The following is a 20,424-nucleotide window of genomic DNA, read 5'->3' on the forward strand; positions in this document are numbered from 1 at the left end:
TGCTTTTTATCACTTTGATTTCACTGTATGAACAAAATAAGTGTCCATTTTTAAAAGGTTCCAACATAAAACCTCCCTCAAGGTGCATTACTAGCTTCTTGAATTTTTATTTATTTTATTTTATGTTTGTAAACTACATAATTACACTTTTTTAATTATCTTTTTTTTAAATTAATTTACCTACATAGGCTACTTCTACAGAAGAAATATATGAATAAAAGTGCACCTGTTGCATTACTGTGTTTCTCCATGTCTGAAAAAATAAATTTTCTGAATTGTTTATTCAATTATTTACAAATCTCTAACTTTCTTAGATATTATGAGAGATGAATTATTGTGATACGTCCCATTAATTTCAATTATTTTTATTTTTATGAATCATTTTCATATATATATGTGGCCTATATATAGATATTTTATATTAGTTATCATTACAGGTTACAGGAGCTTTCCTTTTGCGATAGTTTCCCAACATAAAGTTCGACCACAGTTTTAGTTTGGTAGTTTCCACCGGAAGTCGTACAGTTTTGTTCTATCTGTCTTGACAGTAGGCTGCCCTACAGGTTGGACACGTTGTGCTCGGCTCAGACTTTGTTGTAACTACCTGGGAGCAGACGGGGCGCACCTGGAAGTGAGGTGCACCTTCATTCACCTCCAGACAAGTCCGCTCGTTTTTCACTATCTGATGACATATTAATTAGATAGGAGAGAGACCGCGGACTTTGGCAGTGGATGAATAATTAAACCGCAGTTTACAGAAGAGCTGACATGAGGAGCTGAGCCAAGCAGTAGCGGAGGCGGAGTGCGTCTACCTCCCGCCTGTGTCCTGTGACGAAAAAAAACGTAGAACAGGTCCACAGGTGTTTTTAGTATTTTTGCTTTTTCATGTCATTTGACCTGAACACACTGCACTGTGATCATGCTCGGGGCGGAGAGCAGGCTGGAAAGCCGGCTGAAGAAGCTGGAGTCCCTAATGAGGGACCCGCAGTCGGCTCTAAACTTGGAAACCCTGCTGGTGAGTTTTCATTTTCCCTCAGGGTCTGACACAGGTAGGCTACAGTATGGTGTCATGACTCAGAGTCAGAGATAATGATTTACATACAATCGTAGTAATTGTTCTGTCATGATAACTTGAAGAGACAAGTCTCAAACAACAGCTGGAGTGTGTAAACAGTGACACGGTTTATATGGATAACAAGGAAAAAAATACAGATTGCTGTTGTCAGAGGTGTGATTGGACTATCACTTTCTATATAAGTGAGATCACGAAGGTAAACTAACTGATTGTTTCTCATCAGTTTGGCTTTCAATCAGGGTTGTAGCAGAGGGGAAACTCCACCTTAACTCAATGTGTTGCTTTCTTTTCCTGTAATGAATACAGGAAAATTTTTTTAAAAATGTTTTAACTGAAACTGAAAGTCATTCAAGGGTGTAGACCAAAAAACGTTCATTCATTCACTCTCACCACTCCATCATGGCTGTCTGAGATTAACCTGTTGAGTCTCTTGGTGTGGCCTCTAATTGACATGACCTCTCTCTGACCTGTCCCAAGAATGTCCTCCGCCAACTTTGATAACACAATTGCCCCTGTTCAGCCATTCTGCCCCAACCTCCAACAACAACTACACCTTTTTGAGCTGATATGGAGCTTTTATGACCTTAAACCTTTCCTTGTTACCTAACACTTTCTTGGTGGGTCGTCTCTTGGAAAATCAGTCCACAACTCAGTACTTGTGGTAACACACAATTTAAAGCATGGTAAGCGTTGTACCTTTGAGGCAACCCAGAGACACCTTTGAGGAAATGTCAAGACTTGATTCACTCTTCTACTCAGTAGATGAAATAATCAGATGGAGACTGAAATGTTCAGTTGCTTCGTGCAGGGTTGATATTAACAGAACGCCACCAGCCGTGGATGTTAGTCAGGTTATTTTGGTGCCGTCTGAAAAGCAAACCCATCCAAGCATGCATTGGGGACCATTATTGAGGTCAGCAAGTTAACAGTTAAAGGAGATTGGATGGTGCATATACTGGTACATAAATAAATAGTTCTGTTTCCCGCTGCTGGAAATGTGTCTATTCTGGGACCTGGTGAGTCACAGGTAAAAATCTTATCTTTACAAGAATAACCCCAAACTTATGTCGTACAATAGCATAATCGGATAACACCATGAAATGGTTCAGTTTAAGCCCATGTCCACTCGCCGTCCAAACCTCACCAGTCATCATTTTCAGTTTTATCACAGCAGTCAGCTGCATCTGGTTCCAAGCAGCTCTGTAGTGGAGATAACAATGGTCACCATGCTGCCTAATGCAGGGAGCTACCGCACAGGAAGCTGTAGTCACTTCCTGGAATTGAGATGGAGATAACCCCCACCGCGACCTCACATCACTATTTCCTGTTTGTCCACAATTATTTTTGTTGTGTTCACACAAAAGATGTTTTATTTTTGAAGCATTTCTTTAATCTGTGGAACAAAGGATCATCATTTAGCCCATGAAAAATAGTGAAAATCACTTTAGATGTTTTGTTTTGTCTGGCCAGGAGTCCAGAACCTTAAGATGTACGATTTATAATGAAAGAAAGCAAAGAAAATGTGTGCTTAGGGTCATAATGGTAAAATAAAAATAATAATAATAATAATAATACATTTTATTTATAGGCGCCTTTCAAGGCACCCAAGGATACCTTACAACACACAGTAAAAGATAAAATGCAAGTACAAGGCATAAAATACAAGATAAATTAGAATAAATATGATTGCGTAAAATAAATAAATGATCTTAAGTCAGGGCTTCAATATTTAATTGAACTGTCATGTGGGAGTGTGTTGTGCCCTAACGATAAATGATAAATTGATTGATTATTTAAGTAATTTGTCAAATAAAAACACCAGCACTCGATGATTCTGGCCTCTAAAATGTAAGGACTTGCTGGTAAGACAAATTAAGACAACTCTTTTTAATAATAACACATAACAAATGAGTTGGATATGCCAGTCAGTATATTCTTCATAAGCTATTTATCTTACTTACCAAAACCCTCAGATGGGATGACGCATTCACTGTGTGTACGTGTAAAGTTGTTTCTGTCTGTATACTGTTAGTATCCAAACACAGTGATTGATAGAGGCATTAATGGAAAGGAAATGCACAATTTAATTCAGGAATCTGAGGAACAATTCAAGGCAGGCCTAGTTTGTATCAGGGAAGGCATGTTTCTTCAGTACCCTTCAGAATGGCGGAGGCCGGATCTGTTCGAGTTGAACACGGTTTACATTTCGATGCAATCTGAGCACCTTCATTGTTGCTGAATGTGCTCTGTGATGGTATGAGCTCACAGTGGAGTAGATGGGTGGCGTTGTGTAGGGCGGAGAGGAGAGGAGACGCAACGCGGCCGTGACTGCAGAATCGTGTTCAGATTTGTCCAGAGGCAAAAATCAGACTTGATCGAATTGTCTTATGGTGAATCAGGGGGACGAGAGATTTAAAGCCTTCACGCCGCAAGATAACACATGCCGACTGTCCCAGGCAAATAGTTGTAGGAATCGCAGGATAAATGAGATGAGAAACTAGCAGAGACTTGAACTGTAACACATCAGGTGTTAAAGGCTTTTACCTTCACTGGTAGTTCACAGTCAACTCCTTTGTCTCACTGGTGGTGTGGATTGTTCCTGTAGCAAACATCTCGATGCACGACAGTAAGAGAAGAATGCAAAACCTGCTGCGTCATCTGCGTCATCTGTTTTACATTCTCAATATCTTTTTGTTTATCAATCAGTAAGGTAGATCTTTGTGTATGCTCTAATTAAAATGAGTCTAATTATAGCTAATGGAGAAGTTGCATTACACGTAGGTGCAGTATAATGTGCACGTCTGTAAATCTGATATGAACTGATTTTGGTGGTCAAAGGTCGAGTCCACTGTGACCTCACAAAAACATGTTTTTGGCTGTAACTCAAGTATTTCACTTGCTAATTATGACAGAATTCAACACAGATGTCTAATAGGATAAAATGATGACACTTTATATTCAAAAGGTCAAAGGTCAACCAAACACGTTTTCTGACCATTATCCAATGCCATAACTCAGGAACAGAGGGGGAGTGTTTCACATTCGGAGACAATAATCTTGGCGCCCACCTTGAAACTGTGGTGACTGTGTAGATCTTCTGCGCTGCCGGGTGGAGGATGTGTGTGAAGCAACCACATTTTAGAAGTCGTAGCGTCTTTGCGGCGACATTCATATTTGACAAGTTTGGGTTCCATCAGAATCAGCTTTATTGGCCAAGCATGTGAAGACGTACAAGGAATCTGACTCAGTTTTTTTTTTTTTTTTTTTTTTGTTTCTCTAAATGTGATAAATTCCATTTCGACAAAAAATGAACTTAAAAACTTTTTATTAAATTCCCCTTAAAGTCTTCACTCCATATATGAGTGTGGACGTACATGGATGTAAAGTGCAACTTGAGTGGTTGGTGGAGGTATACAACTGAGAGGCAGTAATTCTTGGTTATGTAAAGTAACATGAGGCCAGGAGATTTCTGTGACATGAAAAACGACACGGAGGTCAACGATGACCGAACGAGCTACAGTGGGAACACCAAATATTTATCATGACATCAGGAAACTGTATTTAATGTGGATGGGTCACGTCATGGCTGATACTCAGTCAGCTTGGTGAGTATGTTCAGTCTCAACACCAGTACCGATCTACAATATTGGATTGGTGTGTCTATGTTTTCGTTGAGTACACTCAGTGGATGACAAAGAAAAAAAAAAAAAAAAAAGATCATCAGTTTATTCGCATATCCACGCAGACACTTCACACACACACTTCACATACTTCAGTTGAGTCTGCTAAAGTTAGAGCATGATTTATATACGAATCAAATATTACAGAGTTCACCCTGGAAAAATAGCGCAGTGACCATGTCTTGATCCAGCACACACACACACACACACACACACACACACACACACACACACACACACAAAAATACACTGTGTAAAATGATCACAGATCCTCAAGCTCTCATCCTGAATCCAGAACCATAAGCTGTTTGTCCCACAATAGCTTCTGAGCCTTCAGGTCTATTTCCACCCGTCTGCCGGTCGGGGGGGGGGGGGGGGGGGGATCTCTCCTCACCGCTGCTATTTAAAGGTGCAGAATTGTTCCACATGCCGCTGCCCACCCACTCACATGTCCCCGAACAAACAGGCCGACAGACACTGCTGCGGCTCAATTCCCTCCCCCTGTACCACTACAGACATACACACACACACGCTGAATGACTCCACTTGACCCCTGTTTTTGGGGAACTGAGGGTCATACTACACCCTCCACCCACCCCACCTGCCAGATTGCCCTGGCAGCCTCATGCGTTTGGATCTCAGAGACATTTCGGTTCTTGGTGAAACCCAACACCGCCGATTTAAGCGCTGATGACACGACTGAGGCCCCGGCTTTTTAGTCCGATGCCGCCCCTGCCCCTGTGTGTTCAGCTGTAGAGAGGGGGAATGTGTGTTTTTTTGGCTGGAGCGGGTGTAGGTGGGCCCGTGTTTGGGCAGAGGGCGGTAATGGCATCATGTGACTAGTTTTTGTTGTTGTATGACCTGTTATGTCTATTGTCATTGTTTGGCTGCGCTGCACGTTAGCTTCCTCATTTTCTCCACTGCTCATGTTTCATTTAGGAGAGCACAGTTCACTAAAATATCCTTCTTCTTTCTTTCTATCCTCCATTCATTCTGTTCTGTCATCTTTTATCACCCAGCTGAAGGTCGGGCTTGGCTGTCCTCACAGAGTAATGAGAGTATCATGAAAAATGTTCCTTCCCAACATAAAATGAAACTTCAATTCAGCTTTGAAACATGATTATATTCTCATGGCATTCAATTTGTTAATGAAAAAATCAGCCAAACCTGTAAGTGAAATATCTTTTTTCAAGGAACATCCTTACCATGTTTCTGAAGTGTGATTTTTTTTTTTTTAATATATTTATTGTTTTTGTTTTTCTTGTCTTTCAGGATTCCATGAATGCATTGGCTAATGATTTGAACTACCCTGCCCTGCGGAAAAACAAGAACATAGACTCATTTCTGAACCGATGTAAGTGCCACAACTTGTTATGGTGATTGTTTTATACTGAAGGAAAGAGAACGGGAATGCTCTGCCATGAGGAACCCCGCACAAAAGACGACCCGTCAACCCACAAAAATGTGTAGTACTTTTTTTTTTTTTTTTAAATAATCAAAATCATTACTTTCCAAACCTTTCAAGAAAATCTCCACTTGGGCAGAGTCAGGTTTTTTTTTGTTGTTTTTTTGTCTCAGTTCAGGTTGCATGCTGGAGACAGTTTTTTGTATACGGAGGTCATTTGCAAATGGTCACAGAGGAGATAACAAACAACTGAAATAACAACTCTGTAGTATGATTATCAGAGAAATGTTGATATCCAAATAAACTGCTGTGTAGTCGTGGCAGATTTGCAAGCCAAACTATCACTAAAATTTACATAAGTGTGACTTCTGTCCAGCCTTTTTTTATTTAAATTTTTTTGTGCACTGTCATGTGTAATGTAACTGGAGACTTATACGTCAGACATCAGATATGGTTTCATAAAAGTGATGCAACTTTTCATGTGAAGCCACACGGTTGCAGCTTGACCTTTGCATTGCTATGGTGTGGTGTGTGTCCTAACTCGCAGATGAAAAGGCGGTGATTCAGCTGCGAGAGCTGCAGGTGAAGCTTGAAGACTTTGAAAAAGTGAAGCTGATCGGGAGAGGAGCCTATGGAGAAGTGCAGCTGGTGAGACGTTAAAGAGTTAATGAATATGCATGTGCGATTGCTCCCTTGCACTTTTTGACTCAACAAGTTGTAGCAGATATGAATGGAAGCAGAGCAGCCGAATGTCCTATCCAGATGTTTACCAATGCAGCAGCGTGCAGCAGCGTGCAGCAGCAGCATACCACAGATGTGAACCACTAGAGGGAGCGACAATCTGTGAATCGACAAAAATACAAACTATGCAACTTCTGCAAGTTGGTTTTGGTATCACACATATAATTGGCGTCTTTCTCAACATCATGACCAAGTTAATTGACTGTGGGTTCAAAAAGGGGATTAAGGGAAAGCAGTAATTCCTTATAAGTGTCCACTTTTTCCAGATGTGTGCGACTTGTGCTGAAGGAAGCTCGAGTCTGGTCTCTGCTGAGCGTCTTGTGGTAGAAACAAGTCTGGACGGGCTCATTGTGTAGGAGAGGAGTGTGAGGCCTGGGGAGGGGGAGGGGGAGGGGGAGGGATGGGGGGTCTGTGTATTGCTTGAAAACGTGCGTAGGCATGTCTTTCTATGGGTGTGTGCTACAGTTACGGGTTTCTCTCTCTGCCTCTCTCCCCCTCTGTGTCTCCCATGTTATCTTGGTCACTGTGACATTCTTACCGCCTTCATCTTGTTGTCCTTGTACAGTTATCACTGTTTGTACGCCAACGTGTCTTTTTTTCTTTCTTTTTTTTCCTTTGCCTCGCCCGCCTCCGCTGCAGGTCCGTCACAAGGCCTCTCAGAAGGTTTACGCCATGAAGCAGCTGAACAAATTTGAGATGATCAAGCGGTCAGACTCGGCCTTCTTCTGGGAGGAGAGGCACATCATGGCCTTTTCCAGCAGCCCCTGGGTCGTTCAGGTCTGCACATGTATAGGTTTGAATCTGTGAAATTCTCACGTGATGATGTGATATCGTGGACGGATTTGATTCTCCTCTCACTACAGAGAAAGAACAGAGATTTACCAGATGTTTGGCCCCTTTGGACACACACATCATATAGTTGTAATCATCCTGCGTCTACGTTTATTCTAACCTTTCTAATACTTAGTCTGATCCCACCAACTGCTTGAATTATATTTAGAGTTTTGAAAAAGAAAATGTTGCAAATAAACTGTATTGGCTCAGTATTAATTAATGAAACACGTAGATAAGATGAATCAATATTCATAAATCTTTTTTCCCCCTCTACAAGAGTTGGATAAGAATTTTTTTATTTTTTTTAAGGAAAACAGTGGAGTGTCCACACATTGGATTTTAGCATTGATAGAAAAAGGCAACATTTTGGCTCTACCGGGTCTTCATCATACAAACAGAGAACTTGACATACAGTGAGGAATACAGTATGTAGACACCAAGCTGGTTACATGATGCTGGCATTCATTATGTGAACAGTTCATGGTAGAACCCGATACATAATCAGAATAAAATACATTTTGCATGAAGAATCACAAAAGTATTTACAGTAATCCCCCAAAAATATCTCAATAGTGCTTGATAAAAATAAATATCCTAGGAAAAGGAAGGTACAGCATAACAAGACTATACAAAATTTCATAGACCAAATATAATGTTTCATATGTTGTCATCAAGTTGGAGGAGATAATCTGTGACTTGATTTGTTGACTGTTGTTCTATGATAAACACAGATCATCCTTAGATAAACACACACACTCACCTCGTCGTCAAATCTCTATCAGAGCAAGTGACTCCGTTTACTCTCTCCTAGCTGTGCTGTGCTTTCCAAGACGACCGTCACCTCTACATGGTGATGGAGTTCATGCCCGGAGGCGACCTGGTCACACTCACCATGAACTACGACATACCAGAGAAGTGGGCTCGCTTCTACACGGCTGAAGTGGTGCTGGCGCTAGACGCCATCCACTCCATGGGCTTCATCCACCGTGACATTAAACCCGACAATATGCTGCTAGACCAACATGGACATCTCAAACTGGCCGACTTTGGAACATGCATGAAGATGGACTCGGTAGGTCACATTTATGGTCGTGTTTCAAATGTCTTGGAAGTAGATTGGGGGTCTTTTTAAGCACCAAGGAACCATTTATGTTAGAGGGAATTAAGCTCTTTAATCCTGAAGAGATACTTGAATTGACAGTGCATTCATATTTCTCTCTCATGACAAGTTTCCTTTTTTTTCCCCGGGCCTTAGTGCACCACCAAGTGTTCAGACTGTGAAGTGAAGCCCTGTGCCGCACTGTTGCATCAGGTTGTTTTGCAAGGTCCCAGAAGTTATTGTGCTAAACAACCAATCTAGATTGCAGCAGAGCCTCAGCCTCTGGCGTGAGCCAGGAAGTGTTTTTCCAGCTTTTGTTTTTACCACAGCAGTTTGAGAAATAGCTGGTTCACAAGTGGATTCACACATTTGAGCTCTGAAAATCTACCAGCAGACGGAGTGTGTCATATCATTTCCTTCTTTTGTACAAAAAACATGGTCAGAACCGTCTAGTAGAGTTAGAGCTTTGCTATAAATTGACTATATACATATATATTTGTGTTTTATTTAATTTGTGTGACTCTTAGAGGAGTCACAGTGATCTACAAGCTACTACTACTTGTTCACATCAAAATATAGGTCACAACAAAAAAAACACACCAGAGTGTGTTTTATAGCTTTGTGTCAGACATTCATCCCATTTAAAGAGTGACTTTTAACTGTTTTTGGGTCATAGGAAATGTGCACATACGGCCTCTTTGTTATTTTCTGCTTAATTCCCAAACTCCACCACCTTTTTGCTTTCCCCCATGTGGTATATCTTGTGTATTTTGTGTGTCTTCAGACGGGCATGGTGCACTGTGACACAGCTGTGGGCACACCAGACTACATCTCCCCTGAGGTGCTCCAGTCTCAGGGTGGCGATGGTAACTACGGCCGGGAGTGTGACTGGTGGTCTGTAGGAGTATTTATCTATGAGTTGCTGGTTGGTAAGTGACCCACTGTTTATTCTGCCCATGTTTTGTTTTTTTTCGACTAATCTATTAATAGAATATTTTTTTGCACCTATATTATATAAAATCCTGTCTTGGATGCTGGAGTAAAGCTGTAACTGTTGAGTCATCAGTGTAATCATCAGCAACTTAGCCCAACAGATCCTTTTTTTTTTTGCTGTCTGGCTGTTAAAATCCTGCAGTTTCCCCTTAAATCAATCATTGTACAAGACCTCTTTTTTCACAGGTGAAACTCCGTTCTATGCCGAGTCCTTGGTTGGAACTTATGGAAAGATCATGAACCACAAGAACTCCCTCATCTTCCCAGACGATGTAGAGATGTCTACGGAAGCCAAAGCCCTGATCTGTGCCTTTCTTACTGACAGGTTTGCACTTGGAGCTCTAAATCATAAAAATCAACATTTTTTCACTCACATTATTTTTGTGCCTGAGCAAGAATTCAGAGTATTTTCACAATTTCATGCTGCATGATTCAACTTTTAACCCTTTTGGTAAAAAAAAGGATATCTAAAACCACCTGGTTGTAAAAGGCACAAACTGTCCAATCATTCTTAAACATAACTTCCTGTACGTTTGTGACCTACTTCTAAATCCATACTGTGCTGTAGGCTCCCATTTGAGAAGAACAACATCTTAAACAAACAGTGTGAGGAATGTGGCAAAGATTAGATTTGGCAAAGGTGACAAAGTTACCAATTTGTGTTCGGTGGGGCGTGGTTAAATTCACTACCGTATCAGCACATTAGTGAAGGAGATAATTCGATTGAAGAAAGTGAACGTTATTCAAGGATAAGGTTGGCAATGTACAATGTTGATATGTTTCTTATTTTTTAACAACTACCATGAAAAGACCTTGATGCTTTCTTTCCTCAGCTTATGTGCCATTTGTACCTACTGAAGATGTAAACCTTTAAAAACAGGTCACAAATATACAGCTTCATTTTTTTTTAAAAGGCCTAATAGTTATCTAAAACAGCTGGGTGGTGTAGTTTTTAGCAAACGTTTCTTAAACAGGAACAGAAAGTAGTACGCTCTGGGAACTATTTTCACCTGAGGGTTAATACACATTTGGTGCGCAAGTGAGTATTTTCAGAATGTGGGATCGTTTCAAAATAAACTACAGTGCCCAGTGTTCGTTACAGTGAATGCACATGTCACGCAGTTCAACAGTGTGGCTCATTCATTCGGTTTTATACAACAATGGAGCTCTAAGGTTACAGAGGAATAGCTTTTATCAGGCTTTCTACACAAACAACAGTTTTCTCCAGGATTCAGTCATTGTTTGTTTTGGTCTTTTCATGGGGGTTTCTTAAAAAATTCAAAACAAAATATTACCAGATTAATCATTTAATAAACCTAATATTCTGTCAGTGACTCCAAACCTGAGTATACAGTAGTGCTGATCCAAGCTACCATCGAAATACAAGCAGTGCCATTTTTATTTTTTGTAGTAAGATATTATTGCCATTAAAGGTAAAAGTTACATGAATGGGTGTGTAGGTGTGGGTCATGTACTTGGTCCGTGGCCCAGCCCCCTGGATGAAACCACTTCCTGTTTACATTAGTAACTCCACCCCCCTGGAGGGCTCAAACACAGGCCCTTTCTGCTTCAATACAGAGCAGCCTTTCATTTTTCCTCACACAGTTTATTTACCTTCTCACTCGTTACTCTCGCCACCACAGACAGAATCTCACATGTGTGTACGGCTACCCAGCCGCACGCCCACACACACACACACACACACACACACACACACACACACACACACACGCACAAACCTTTAACACTGACCAATGACTGCATTCACCACTTAACCCACATGCTCTGTCACTGTCACCCTGTGATGCTGAATCATTCCTGTGAACACTGCAATCTTCTTCTTCTTTTTAGATTTTGGAACTTCTTTCCTTCTTCCCCAAATGTCTTTCATCGCTCTCCAAATTTCTTGTAAATTTCTTCTTCTACCTTTTCTTGGTGCCACTTTCCAATTCTCCATCCTTCCTGTTTTTCTGCTGTAACTTTCTCCTTTGCACTCCTGCAGTTTTCCGGGCACAGTCGTAAGCCTGGCTTTGGTTGCATGTCTGATTTTTCTTTTTTTGTGGGGGTTTAAAAACTCCTTTTTCTCTCTCTTCCTCCCCGCCCCTGCCCTCTCTTCCTCTTGGCTGGGTCTGGAATGTCCCACACGTGGCAAGCCTAAACTGCCGCACCCCTCCAGCCCTGTACCCAGCGGTGAAGGAGGGAGTAAAGGGGGGACGAGGCGAGAGAGAGGGAGAAAGAGAGGAAGAGTGTGTTTAGAGTCTTTGCAGGGAAGGCAGCAGCAGCTCGAGCAGTCGTGCTTGACTCAGTCAGGTGTGTTGATGTTGCCTCCTGCACTCTGATCCTGCTATCTTCACTCCCTCTCTCCTCCTGGATCTATATTATCTCGACTGTGACTGGTCAGAGGAGGTTTTCAGGCGTGTCCGCCGTCCACCAGTGGTCATGCGGCTCTCCATGGTGGTCAGTGCGGTCAGGGCCGAGTGGTCACTCCGCTAGGCTGTGTTTTTTGGGATGATATGCTGGTGATGGTGGTGGGTGGAGGGGCGGAGCTGGGTGTGTTTTGTGTTTTGGCCGAGGAGGCTCTGCTCACAGTCTCGGTCCTGTTGCTGTGTGCAGGACGGTTCGTCTAGGCCGCACTGGAGTGGACGAGATCAAATGCCACCCCTTCTTCAAGAGCGACCAGTGGACCTTTGACAACATCCGAGAGAGTAAGTGTTCCCATTTTAACTTTTATTTTAAACCCCCACAATGCAGGTGCAGATTTCTTTCCATCTCTGGAAATGTGTGACCCTTTTTATTTTTTCTTCTTCTTGCCATTCCTCTACTTCTTATCATCTCCAGCACGTTCCTCTACAGATCTGTTTTGTTTCAGCCTTTGTTCATAGTTTATTTCCGTCTCCTGAGCCATTAAGCCTGCATATATGGTGCACATGCTCTCCATATGCTCCTTACTCATATCTGATGCTATATGGCTGGATGTTGCACAGAGCAACAGAGCACATGATGCACAGAACCTTCGGTCATAACCAGCTGCATATGGATTTTACCCCGAGGTATAGAATAAAGATAACTCATTTTTACAGCAGATTTTACACTAGATAGAATAACACAGTGTTTTGTTGGCTGTGCTAACTGACTGCGAAATGTATTTTAATACCTCTTAAATGTGCAAGTGAAGTGCAGACAGTTTAATATAAGAAACTGTCATGGCCCTACATCCTTCAGTGGATCAAACATGGCATACATACTCTGCACCACCCAGACTCGCAATGCATACAGTGAAACACGAAACTGAAAGGCAGACTGAATGAAAGTAGGAATATCGTGTGTTTCTAGTGTCAAACAGCCTCATATGATATTATAGGATTATTATAGTAACTAGCTTTTCTGATGTATGATCTGTTATTATTGGCTAGTTACATAACTTTTGGAGTTGCAAGTGGAGTTACAACACATTACATTGTTACATTGTCACTTAATAAATCAGTAAACAGCATCAAATAATAATCACTGTTTAATGTAACAATATGATGCAGTTACAATATTCAGGAACAAAACAAATTGGGATTTTTGTGTTTTATTGTATTTTCTTTATAGTGTCATTTACAATTTACTATCATCAATGCAAAAATCTCTATGTATTTACAGCCATATAAAACAGCTGTCTTGGGTCAAAAAAAAAGTTAGTATATATAGTGTTTATATAGAATGAATGACTCAGTGGTGGATTAAGTATAGAAAAAACCATAACAGCCAAACCAAAAAGATAAACAGTTCACATCAACTAATCTGGGTCAATTAGGGCCAATAAAGTCAATAACATATCACTTTGAATGGTGAATGCTTTTTATATAAAGCTGAAACAGTTGTGATATCCATCAGTTATCGTGTTATCAAGCTCACACTTCAGACATCATCTAGGTAGGAGGGAAAGAAGAAAGACGAAGGAAGGAAATAAGGAAAGTGGATGTATTAGGAATATGAACAGGACCTCTGTCTGTATATAATTATATACAGGCTCCTTTTCTTTGACTCTCCGTCTCTCTGCTTCACCTGGCTCTGATTAAGACAACAGAGAGAACTCCTGATCAGAGCCTGGCAGTCTGGAACACGAAACCACTACGGTGCCACTGCTGCGCTGCTCAGCTCTCTTCATGTTTGCACATGCATGTCCTGTCTCATACATACACACACACACACACACACACACACACACACACACACACCCACACTAACTGAAAACAAGACACTGCTCACATTCTGGCGTCCCGCAGAGCTGCATGTACCTCCCAGCTGTCAGTGACTCAGGAGCGTTTGTTTCCAAGTTTGGGCTCTATTGAAGATTCTCCATGTTGGCTTCATGTGTATCAAGCTTATTAAGCACTAGGATGGTTGAGGGCAAAGAAGCAAGCACCATGGATGGATGGACGGATGGATGGACGGATGGATGGATGGATGGATGGATGGATGGACGGATGGATGGATGGATGGATGGATGGATGGATGGGAGGCAGCACCCCCCGTAGCGGCGGGCGGGGCAGGCTGTGCGGGCTGTGTGGACTGCTCTAATGAGAGGGGCGCCCCAGTTTGGAGGGTTGCTCCCGCTCTCTCACTCTCACTGTGGCCAAGGCTGCCTGTCATTAGCCGCCCGCTATCAGAGAGCATTCTGGGAAGTCGTGCCGCAAGGGCCTCCGTGGAGCGGCCTGTGTCTCTTTCTGTCTCACCACATTTTGGCTTTTTTTTTTTTTCAGCCTGTTCTTTTTTATTTCCCCGTCATTTGTTTCGTTCCTGCGCTTGATCTCTCGCTGTATTTTCTCCACCATCTTTGAGTCACATTTGTCACGCTGAGGGTTGTGACTTGACCTAACAGTAATAAGCCCTTTGCTCAGAGCCAGAATTGCACTGGTCTGAGAGAGTTTGATCCATCCATACAGGCCGTTTTTTTTTTTTCTTAATTAGGAGCCATTTATAGGCTGGCATGGTTTTATCTGATTGGCCCTTTGACACATTTCTGTCTGCCAGTCGTGCAGACTTTTAAAGTGCGCCTGCTGCTCCTGTGAGAAGAAGGCAGAAGGAGCGTTCTCTCCTGGCGTGTTTCGACCTCATTTTTAAAAAGGCACTGTGTGTGGGGCACAAAGCGAGCTCTGTACAGGAAAAGGAGTGGTGTCAGCCTCACGCCAACCTGCAGAAGGATCACTCCTACTACAAGCACAGCCAAAGCTGGCAAACAGCGGTATTTCCTCAGAAACACTACTGAAGAAATATATTCTCTATTAACAAGAAGTTGTTGAAGTACTGAAATACCTTTAGCATCAGGTCTTAATCGGAAAAATCGATAGTCACACTTTATGTAAAACTGTATTTCTCTAAACCCCTCCTGGTTGCACCTCCTCCTCGCCCACTTTCACTCCATGACTCTCTCTTTCTCTCTCTCTCTCTCTCCCTCTCCCTCCCTGTTTCTGTCTTCCAGCTGTGGCCCCAGTTGTGCCAGAGCTGAGCAGTGACATAGACACCACTAACTTTGATGACATAGAGGTTGATAAAGGAGATGCTGAGACCTTTCCTCCTCCCAAAGCCTTTGTGGGCAACCAGCTACCATTCGTCGGCTTCACTTACTTCAAGGAGGACCAGTAAGTGTTTTATTCTGATATTTTGCTTGAGTTTTTTTTTACTTCCTTTTATCTGGATCCATGCTTTGCTGATCATATATTCTTGTTTAAATAGATCTACATGTACCTTTGTTAGCGTTATTAGGATTTTATGTAGATTTCCATTTAAACAAGATGCAGCGCTCCTGTTTGGGGATATTTTTCCGAGGGCCTCTAGGCTTAAAGACAGAGCTGCGCTTTAAATGCACGAGGCAGAAAAAGACAGCTTCACACCCGTACCTTTAATACAGTCTTACACCAGTCAGACACTGTATGCCTGTTTGAGCTCCACACTGCTGCCTTGTTCTGACAGCCCCTTTAACTGCCCTCCTTGCTTTCGATGAAGTCTAGTTTTTAAGCCCTGGTTTCAATAGGGAGGAGAAATAAATGAAAAAAAAACACCTGTGTGTTTATCATCTTATAGTGCTTCATCTATGTTTTAACCTCCGGGGCTGCTTTTACTTTTTAGGCTTATATTAATCAAGATGATGGTTGATATATTAAGTGTCTGAGTATTTTCTTTTTTCCGCTGAGCTCAAAAAACAGAGTCAAGGTCAAAAAATGCTTTTTAAGTCAGTAAGTGACAATAAATCTGGGGAACCAGAGGTATGTACTGTATTTACAGCCTAAATGTCTGGCTAAGACATGAATACATATTGGACATCTAATAAAAAGCCTTCCTGAGGCACACTGCATCTTCATCTTGAATGACAAATTTGGCAATAAAGCTTTCTCAAACCATCTTTCATTTTTTAGCAGTATGTATAGGTGCATCTCCATTTAAAAAAAAAAAAAAAAAAATTGTGCACGCCATGCAAGAACGGCTAACGCTAAAAGGCCGCAACTGGTCTGAAAGTGGTCGTAAAATGGCTTCAGATTCTGTGGTCAGTGTGAAGCGATGTGGCGCAGAGTGGTGTAATGATTCCCAGAGATAGTTGCCCACCGTCATGGTGAACAGTTGGCAGCGCACAGTGTGGGTTGGAGGACTTCTCTAAAGGTAAATCCATCCAGATGTAAGAAGAAGCCTGGGAGATCTTCAGACCTTATTGCTTTTTCCACAGTGCAGGCTTCCAGGTTTTGCTCTCCATCCATGAGCTTATGGGTGTTCAGTATGAATTGCTTTCTAAGTGGTAGCCATGAAGTCATGCAGTAAATTTAACACGTGGATGAACATTCAGCTCCTCCCCTGACGGATGTGTTTAGGGTAAATAAATCACTTGTTTGTAGATCTTTGGAGCTGTGGATATAGATGGATGTTGTCAGGGCTGACAAAAGCACCTCAGGTGAACTCGGTTACAAACACCCATGGCTCTCCTCTGTCCTTCTGTCGCTCTCAGGCTGCTGAAGGGAAGCAAGAGCGGCTCTGTGGAGGATATAGAGGACTGTAAGGAAAACTCTGAGGATAAGGAGTATTGCTCGGACAGTAGGAAAGAGGTGGGTGTCTTTGTGCGTGCAGCCCTGATATAATGTTAAAAGAGGGGAGATGAAGAAGTGGAATTAAAAGATGGAGATGAGCATTAGATAATCGTATTTTTCTTTTCTGCTCACCTTGTCTGAGCAGCTGCAGAAAAAGCTTCATCAGCTGGAGGAGCAGCTCGACCATGAGATGCAGGCCAAAGATGAGCTGGAGCACAAGTGCAAGTACGAGAGGGACAAATAACACACACAAACACAATGAGCTGAGCACGGTTACTGTTTCTTTTTCAATGCAAATACTCATATACTATTTAGTGTACAGACGTTTCCTTCACAATAAAGTGTCCCAGTCAAGCAATTCATCACCAAAACTCTGGGTTAAGAATGTCAGGAGATGAATACGTAATTGTCCAATTTATATCCAGTGTTGTAATGCTTATATTGATCATTACCAGATTAATTTTGGGACTAATAACTATAAGTAAAACAGACCATTACTGAGAAGATCAACAGTTTCTTTCAGTCGGAGGAGGGAATTTAATGCTGTTTGCCATCGATTAGATGATTGTTTTCCACTTCGGGGAGTGGTATCCCATCCTACACAGCTGAGGGTTTCAGAGTTTCTGAAAATGGTAGATATAAGAAAATCTCTTCCAACATGTTCCTTCAGCAAAGTGAAAGAACGGTCTTGGTGAATTTTCTGGAAATTTCGAGTACTTTCTGTTATAAATTTGAATATAAAAGAAAAACTGAAACATGTATTTAGTGATTACAGCAGAACAAAAGGCAAGTTCCTCTTAATTCAATGAACTGTGGGTAGAAATCTGTGATAAAACTGTGCTTCTCTCCCCCCGCTCCCAGAAACGCCACCAACCGTTTAGACAAGCTGGTCAAAGAATTAGATAAGGAGGTAAGCATGGATGGAAGAATGGATGCCATACTTGATATTGTGAAGTAGGTGTGAGTTCATTCCACTTACGTTGCTTCTGATCCCCCTCTCTGATTAGATGAACAGCAGGCAGAGAGTCGAGGCGTCGCTGAGGCAGCTGGAGAGGGAGCGAGCTCTGCTGCAGCACCAGAGCGCCGAAAACCTGCGCAAGGTGGAGCTTGAGACCGACAGGAAGCGCAGCCTGGAGAATGAACGTAAGCACCTGGGAGAAATCCTACCCAAATATTAGGTTTGAAAGTTTGTCTTCATTTTCATATATTTTTCCTGCCAAATTGATCCGATACAGTATGAAAACGTCTCACTTTAACGAAACTTGAGGACATCCTGGGAGCTGGGTTTCACTGTGTATTAATATAAATAGAGACCACTCTTTGGGTGGATCATGGTACTTCCACTGAATGTGTCGTATCAAATACTACTTCAACTCGTATATGTGTGTATTTATTCATCAGTGAACAACCTGAGGGACCAGCTAGAAGATCTCAGGAAGAGGAACCAGAATTCCCACATATCCAGTGAGAAGAACATCCAACTGCAGAAACAGGTGAGGGAAAAGCTCTGTCTCTTTTCATAATGCTTCACTGCCACTTAAACATGCTTATTAAATAATCCATCAAGCAAGCAATTGTGAGTGCTGTTTTTTCCCTCTTTCATTTTGCTGCTGCGCAGACACAGTTTTGCTTTCAGGGAAAAAAAAAAAAAAAAAGAGTCTCATCTTGTCTTTTTCCTCTCATCTGCAGCTCGAGGAGGCCAACGCCGTGCTTCAGGCCGAGCAGGAGGCGGCAGCGCGACTGAAGAAGAGTCAAGGCGAGGTGCAGAAGCAGGCCCAGAACCTGGAGGTCAGCCTCAGGGAGATGCAGGAAAAGTGCAGCCAGCTGGAAAACGGCAAGATGGAGCTGGAGAAGCAGCTGATGGGGCTGCAGGCCAAGCTGGAGGAGGAGGGAAGAGCCCGCAACCTCGGGACAGAAACTATTACTGACCTACAGGGTGAGACGTGGTTGTCTATAACACTGTGTAACTTTTCAGAGAAGAAATAACTCATTCTTCATCTTACAAATGAAAAAAGTTGAATGCATAAGCGATAAAAACAAACTGTTGTTCAGTTCATCACGGGCAGGAGATCTTACTGATACAGCTTTACTTGGTCTGGTATGACCAGTACGTTAGCGAAACATCGTCCTGTCGTGAACAATACTGTTGGTTTGCTGACTTTATGACTCCTGCACTGCTGTTACAAAAGCTAGCACAAGCAAAAGTTATGTAGTTTATACACACAGCCTGCACACTGCGGTTTGGAAATGAACAATGAGAAGAAAAACACAATTTTACTGCAATAATCACCACTTTAAACAACCAGCCAACCATTATTTAAGAGCCTTTCACATTCCAAACTTTAATGTCTCTATGAAAATTTTATAAGGTTAGTTAGACTTCAGCAGTCCAGAAGGTTAATTCACTGCCATAACTGCAGGTAATTAAACAGTGATCTTTCAAAGCAACTGCGGCGAACATCTCCTCAGTAGCGGGGGGGGGGGGGGGGGGGGGGGGGGGTCATTACACAACTCGGAGCTGGAGGCTGGACATGGTGCCGCATGTGAATCGTTTTTTTGGACCAGACTTTGGGAAATATCCGATCATAGGTGGAAATATCTGTTCAAAAGGCCGAGAGTGAAGCAAGAGGCTGTAAAAGCCAAAGCCGGGCCGGAGCCAGCGCCTCTTGTGAGACGCTGTTTGGAAAGTTAAACGTTGCTCAGTCCTCGCGGAGAGGCCAGTGGCTGAGGTCAGAGGGGTCGTATCAAAACAACGGTGCTGCCTGTTTGCCGTGATGCCTCATGGTAAAAAAATCTCCATGTGGGTGGAGTTACTCGAAGGGAAAATAAACATGAAGCGCAGTGTTTTTTTTTATGTAGAGGAGGCAGGAGCTCTATGTAATGTCTCACCTTAGATCATGTCTGTTTGAAGCTGAGTAGTTCAGGAGTTCAGGTGCATTTCCATGAAGTGTTTGCATTCACACACTTTCTAATTCTGGTTTTCAGCACTATAACAGACAAGTTACAGTTTCTTTCTGTGCTCTTATTTTGGTCTTCGCCGTTCCCCAGGACGTATCTCTGGCCTGGAAGACGAGGTGAAAGAGTTGAAGTCGTCTCGCTCCAAGGTCCAGTCGGAAAAGAAGCAGCTACAAGAGAAGCTCAATGACCTCGAGAAGGTTGGTTGTCATTTCTATTTGCCGATTTCCAGTGTGGATTGAGAGCTAAGGCTATCTGGCATTTCCCCTTTTGCATATTAAAACATTTTCCTTAAATATTCCCATTAAAATATTAACCACTGGAAATCTAATATCCACTTGTGACTCCGTAGGAAAAGAGCAACCAAGAGATTGACCTGACGTTCAAGCTGAAGTCGCTCCAGCAGAGTCTGGAGCAGGAGGAGGCCGAGCACAAGGCCACCAAAGCCAAGCTCGCTGATAAAAACAACATCTACCAGTCCATCGAGGAGGCAAAGTCTGAGGCCTTTAAAGGTGAGCGAGCGGGAGGAGGAAGGAGTCACATATGACTGCAGGGTAGATGAGAGCATATTGTCTGGAGTT

At 42.4% G+C, this 20,424-nt stretch overlaps 1 protein-coding gene across 2 annotated transcripts in view; it reads left to right on the forward strand.

Moving 5' to 3' along the window:
• The first annotated feature begins 611 nt into the window (after positions 1–611).
• The window catches only part of LOC111239446 (rho-associated protein kinase 2-like), a 30,376-nt gene continuing 10,563 nt past the window's right edge, over positions 612–20,424 (forward strand). For both annotated transcript variants that reach the window (XM_022769335.1, XM_022769341.1), the window contains exons 1-17: positions 612–1,015; positions 6,028–6,109; positions 6,708–6,808; positions 7,541–7,678; positions 8,547–8,807; positions 9,619–9,763; positions 10,014–10,152; positions 12,441–12,532; positions 15,295–15,454; positions 16,810–16,906; positions 17,034–17,113; positions 17,750–17,798; positions 17,896–18,031; positions 18,290–18,381; positions 18,578–18,824; positions 19,937–20,043; positions 20,196–20,355. In XM_022769335.1, coding sequence (XP_022625056.1) covers positions 920–1,015; positions 6,028–6,109; positions 6,708–6,808; positions 7,541–7,678; positions 8,547–8,807; positions 9,619–9,763; positions 10,014–10,152; positions 12,441–12,532; positions 15,295–15,454; positions 16,810–16,906; positions 17,034–17,113; positions 17,750–17,798; positions 17,896–18,031; positions 18,290–18,381; positions 18,578–18,824; positions 19,937–20,043; positions 20,196–20,355 — 2,182 coding nt within the window. In that variant the 5' untranslated portion in view covers positions 612–919. The remainder of the gene's footprint in view (positions 1,016–6,027; positions 6,110–6,707; positions 6,809–7,540; positions 7,679–8,546; positions 8,808–9,618; positions 9,764–10,013; positions 10,153–12,440; positions 12,533–15,294; positions 15,455–16,809; positions 16,907–17,033; positions 17,114–17,749; positions 17,799–17,895; positions 18,032–18,289; positions 18,382–18,577; positions 18,825–19,936; positions 20,044–20,195; positions 20,356–20,424) is intronic.

This window comes from Seriola dumerili, unplaced genomic scaffold (assembly GCF_002260705.1).
Source record: "Seriola dumerili isolate Sdu_G_001 unplaced genomic scaffold, Sdu_1.0 BDQW01000025.1, whole genome shotgun sequence".
NCBI classification, from domain to species: Eukaryota; Metazoa; Chordata; class Actinopteri; order Carangiformes; family Carangidae; genus Seriola; species Seriola dumerili.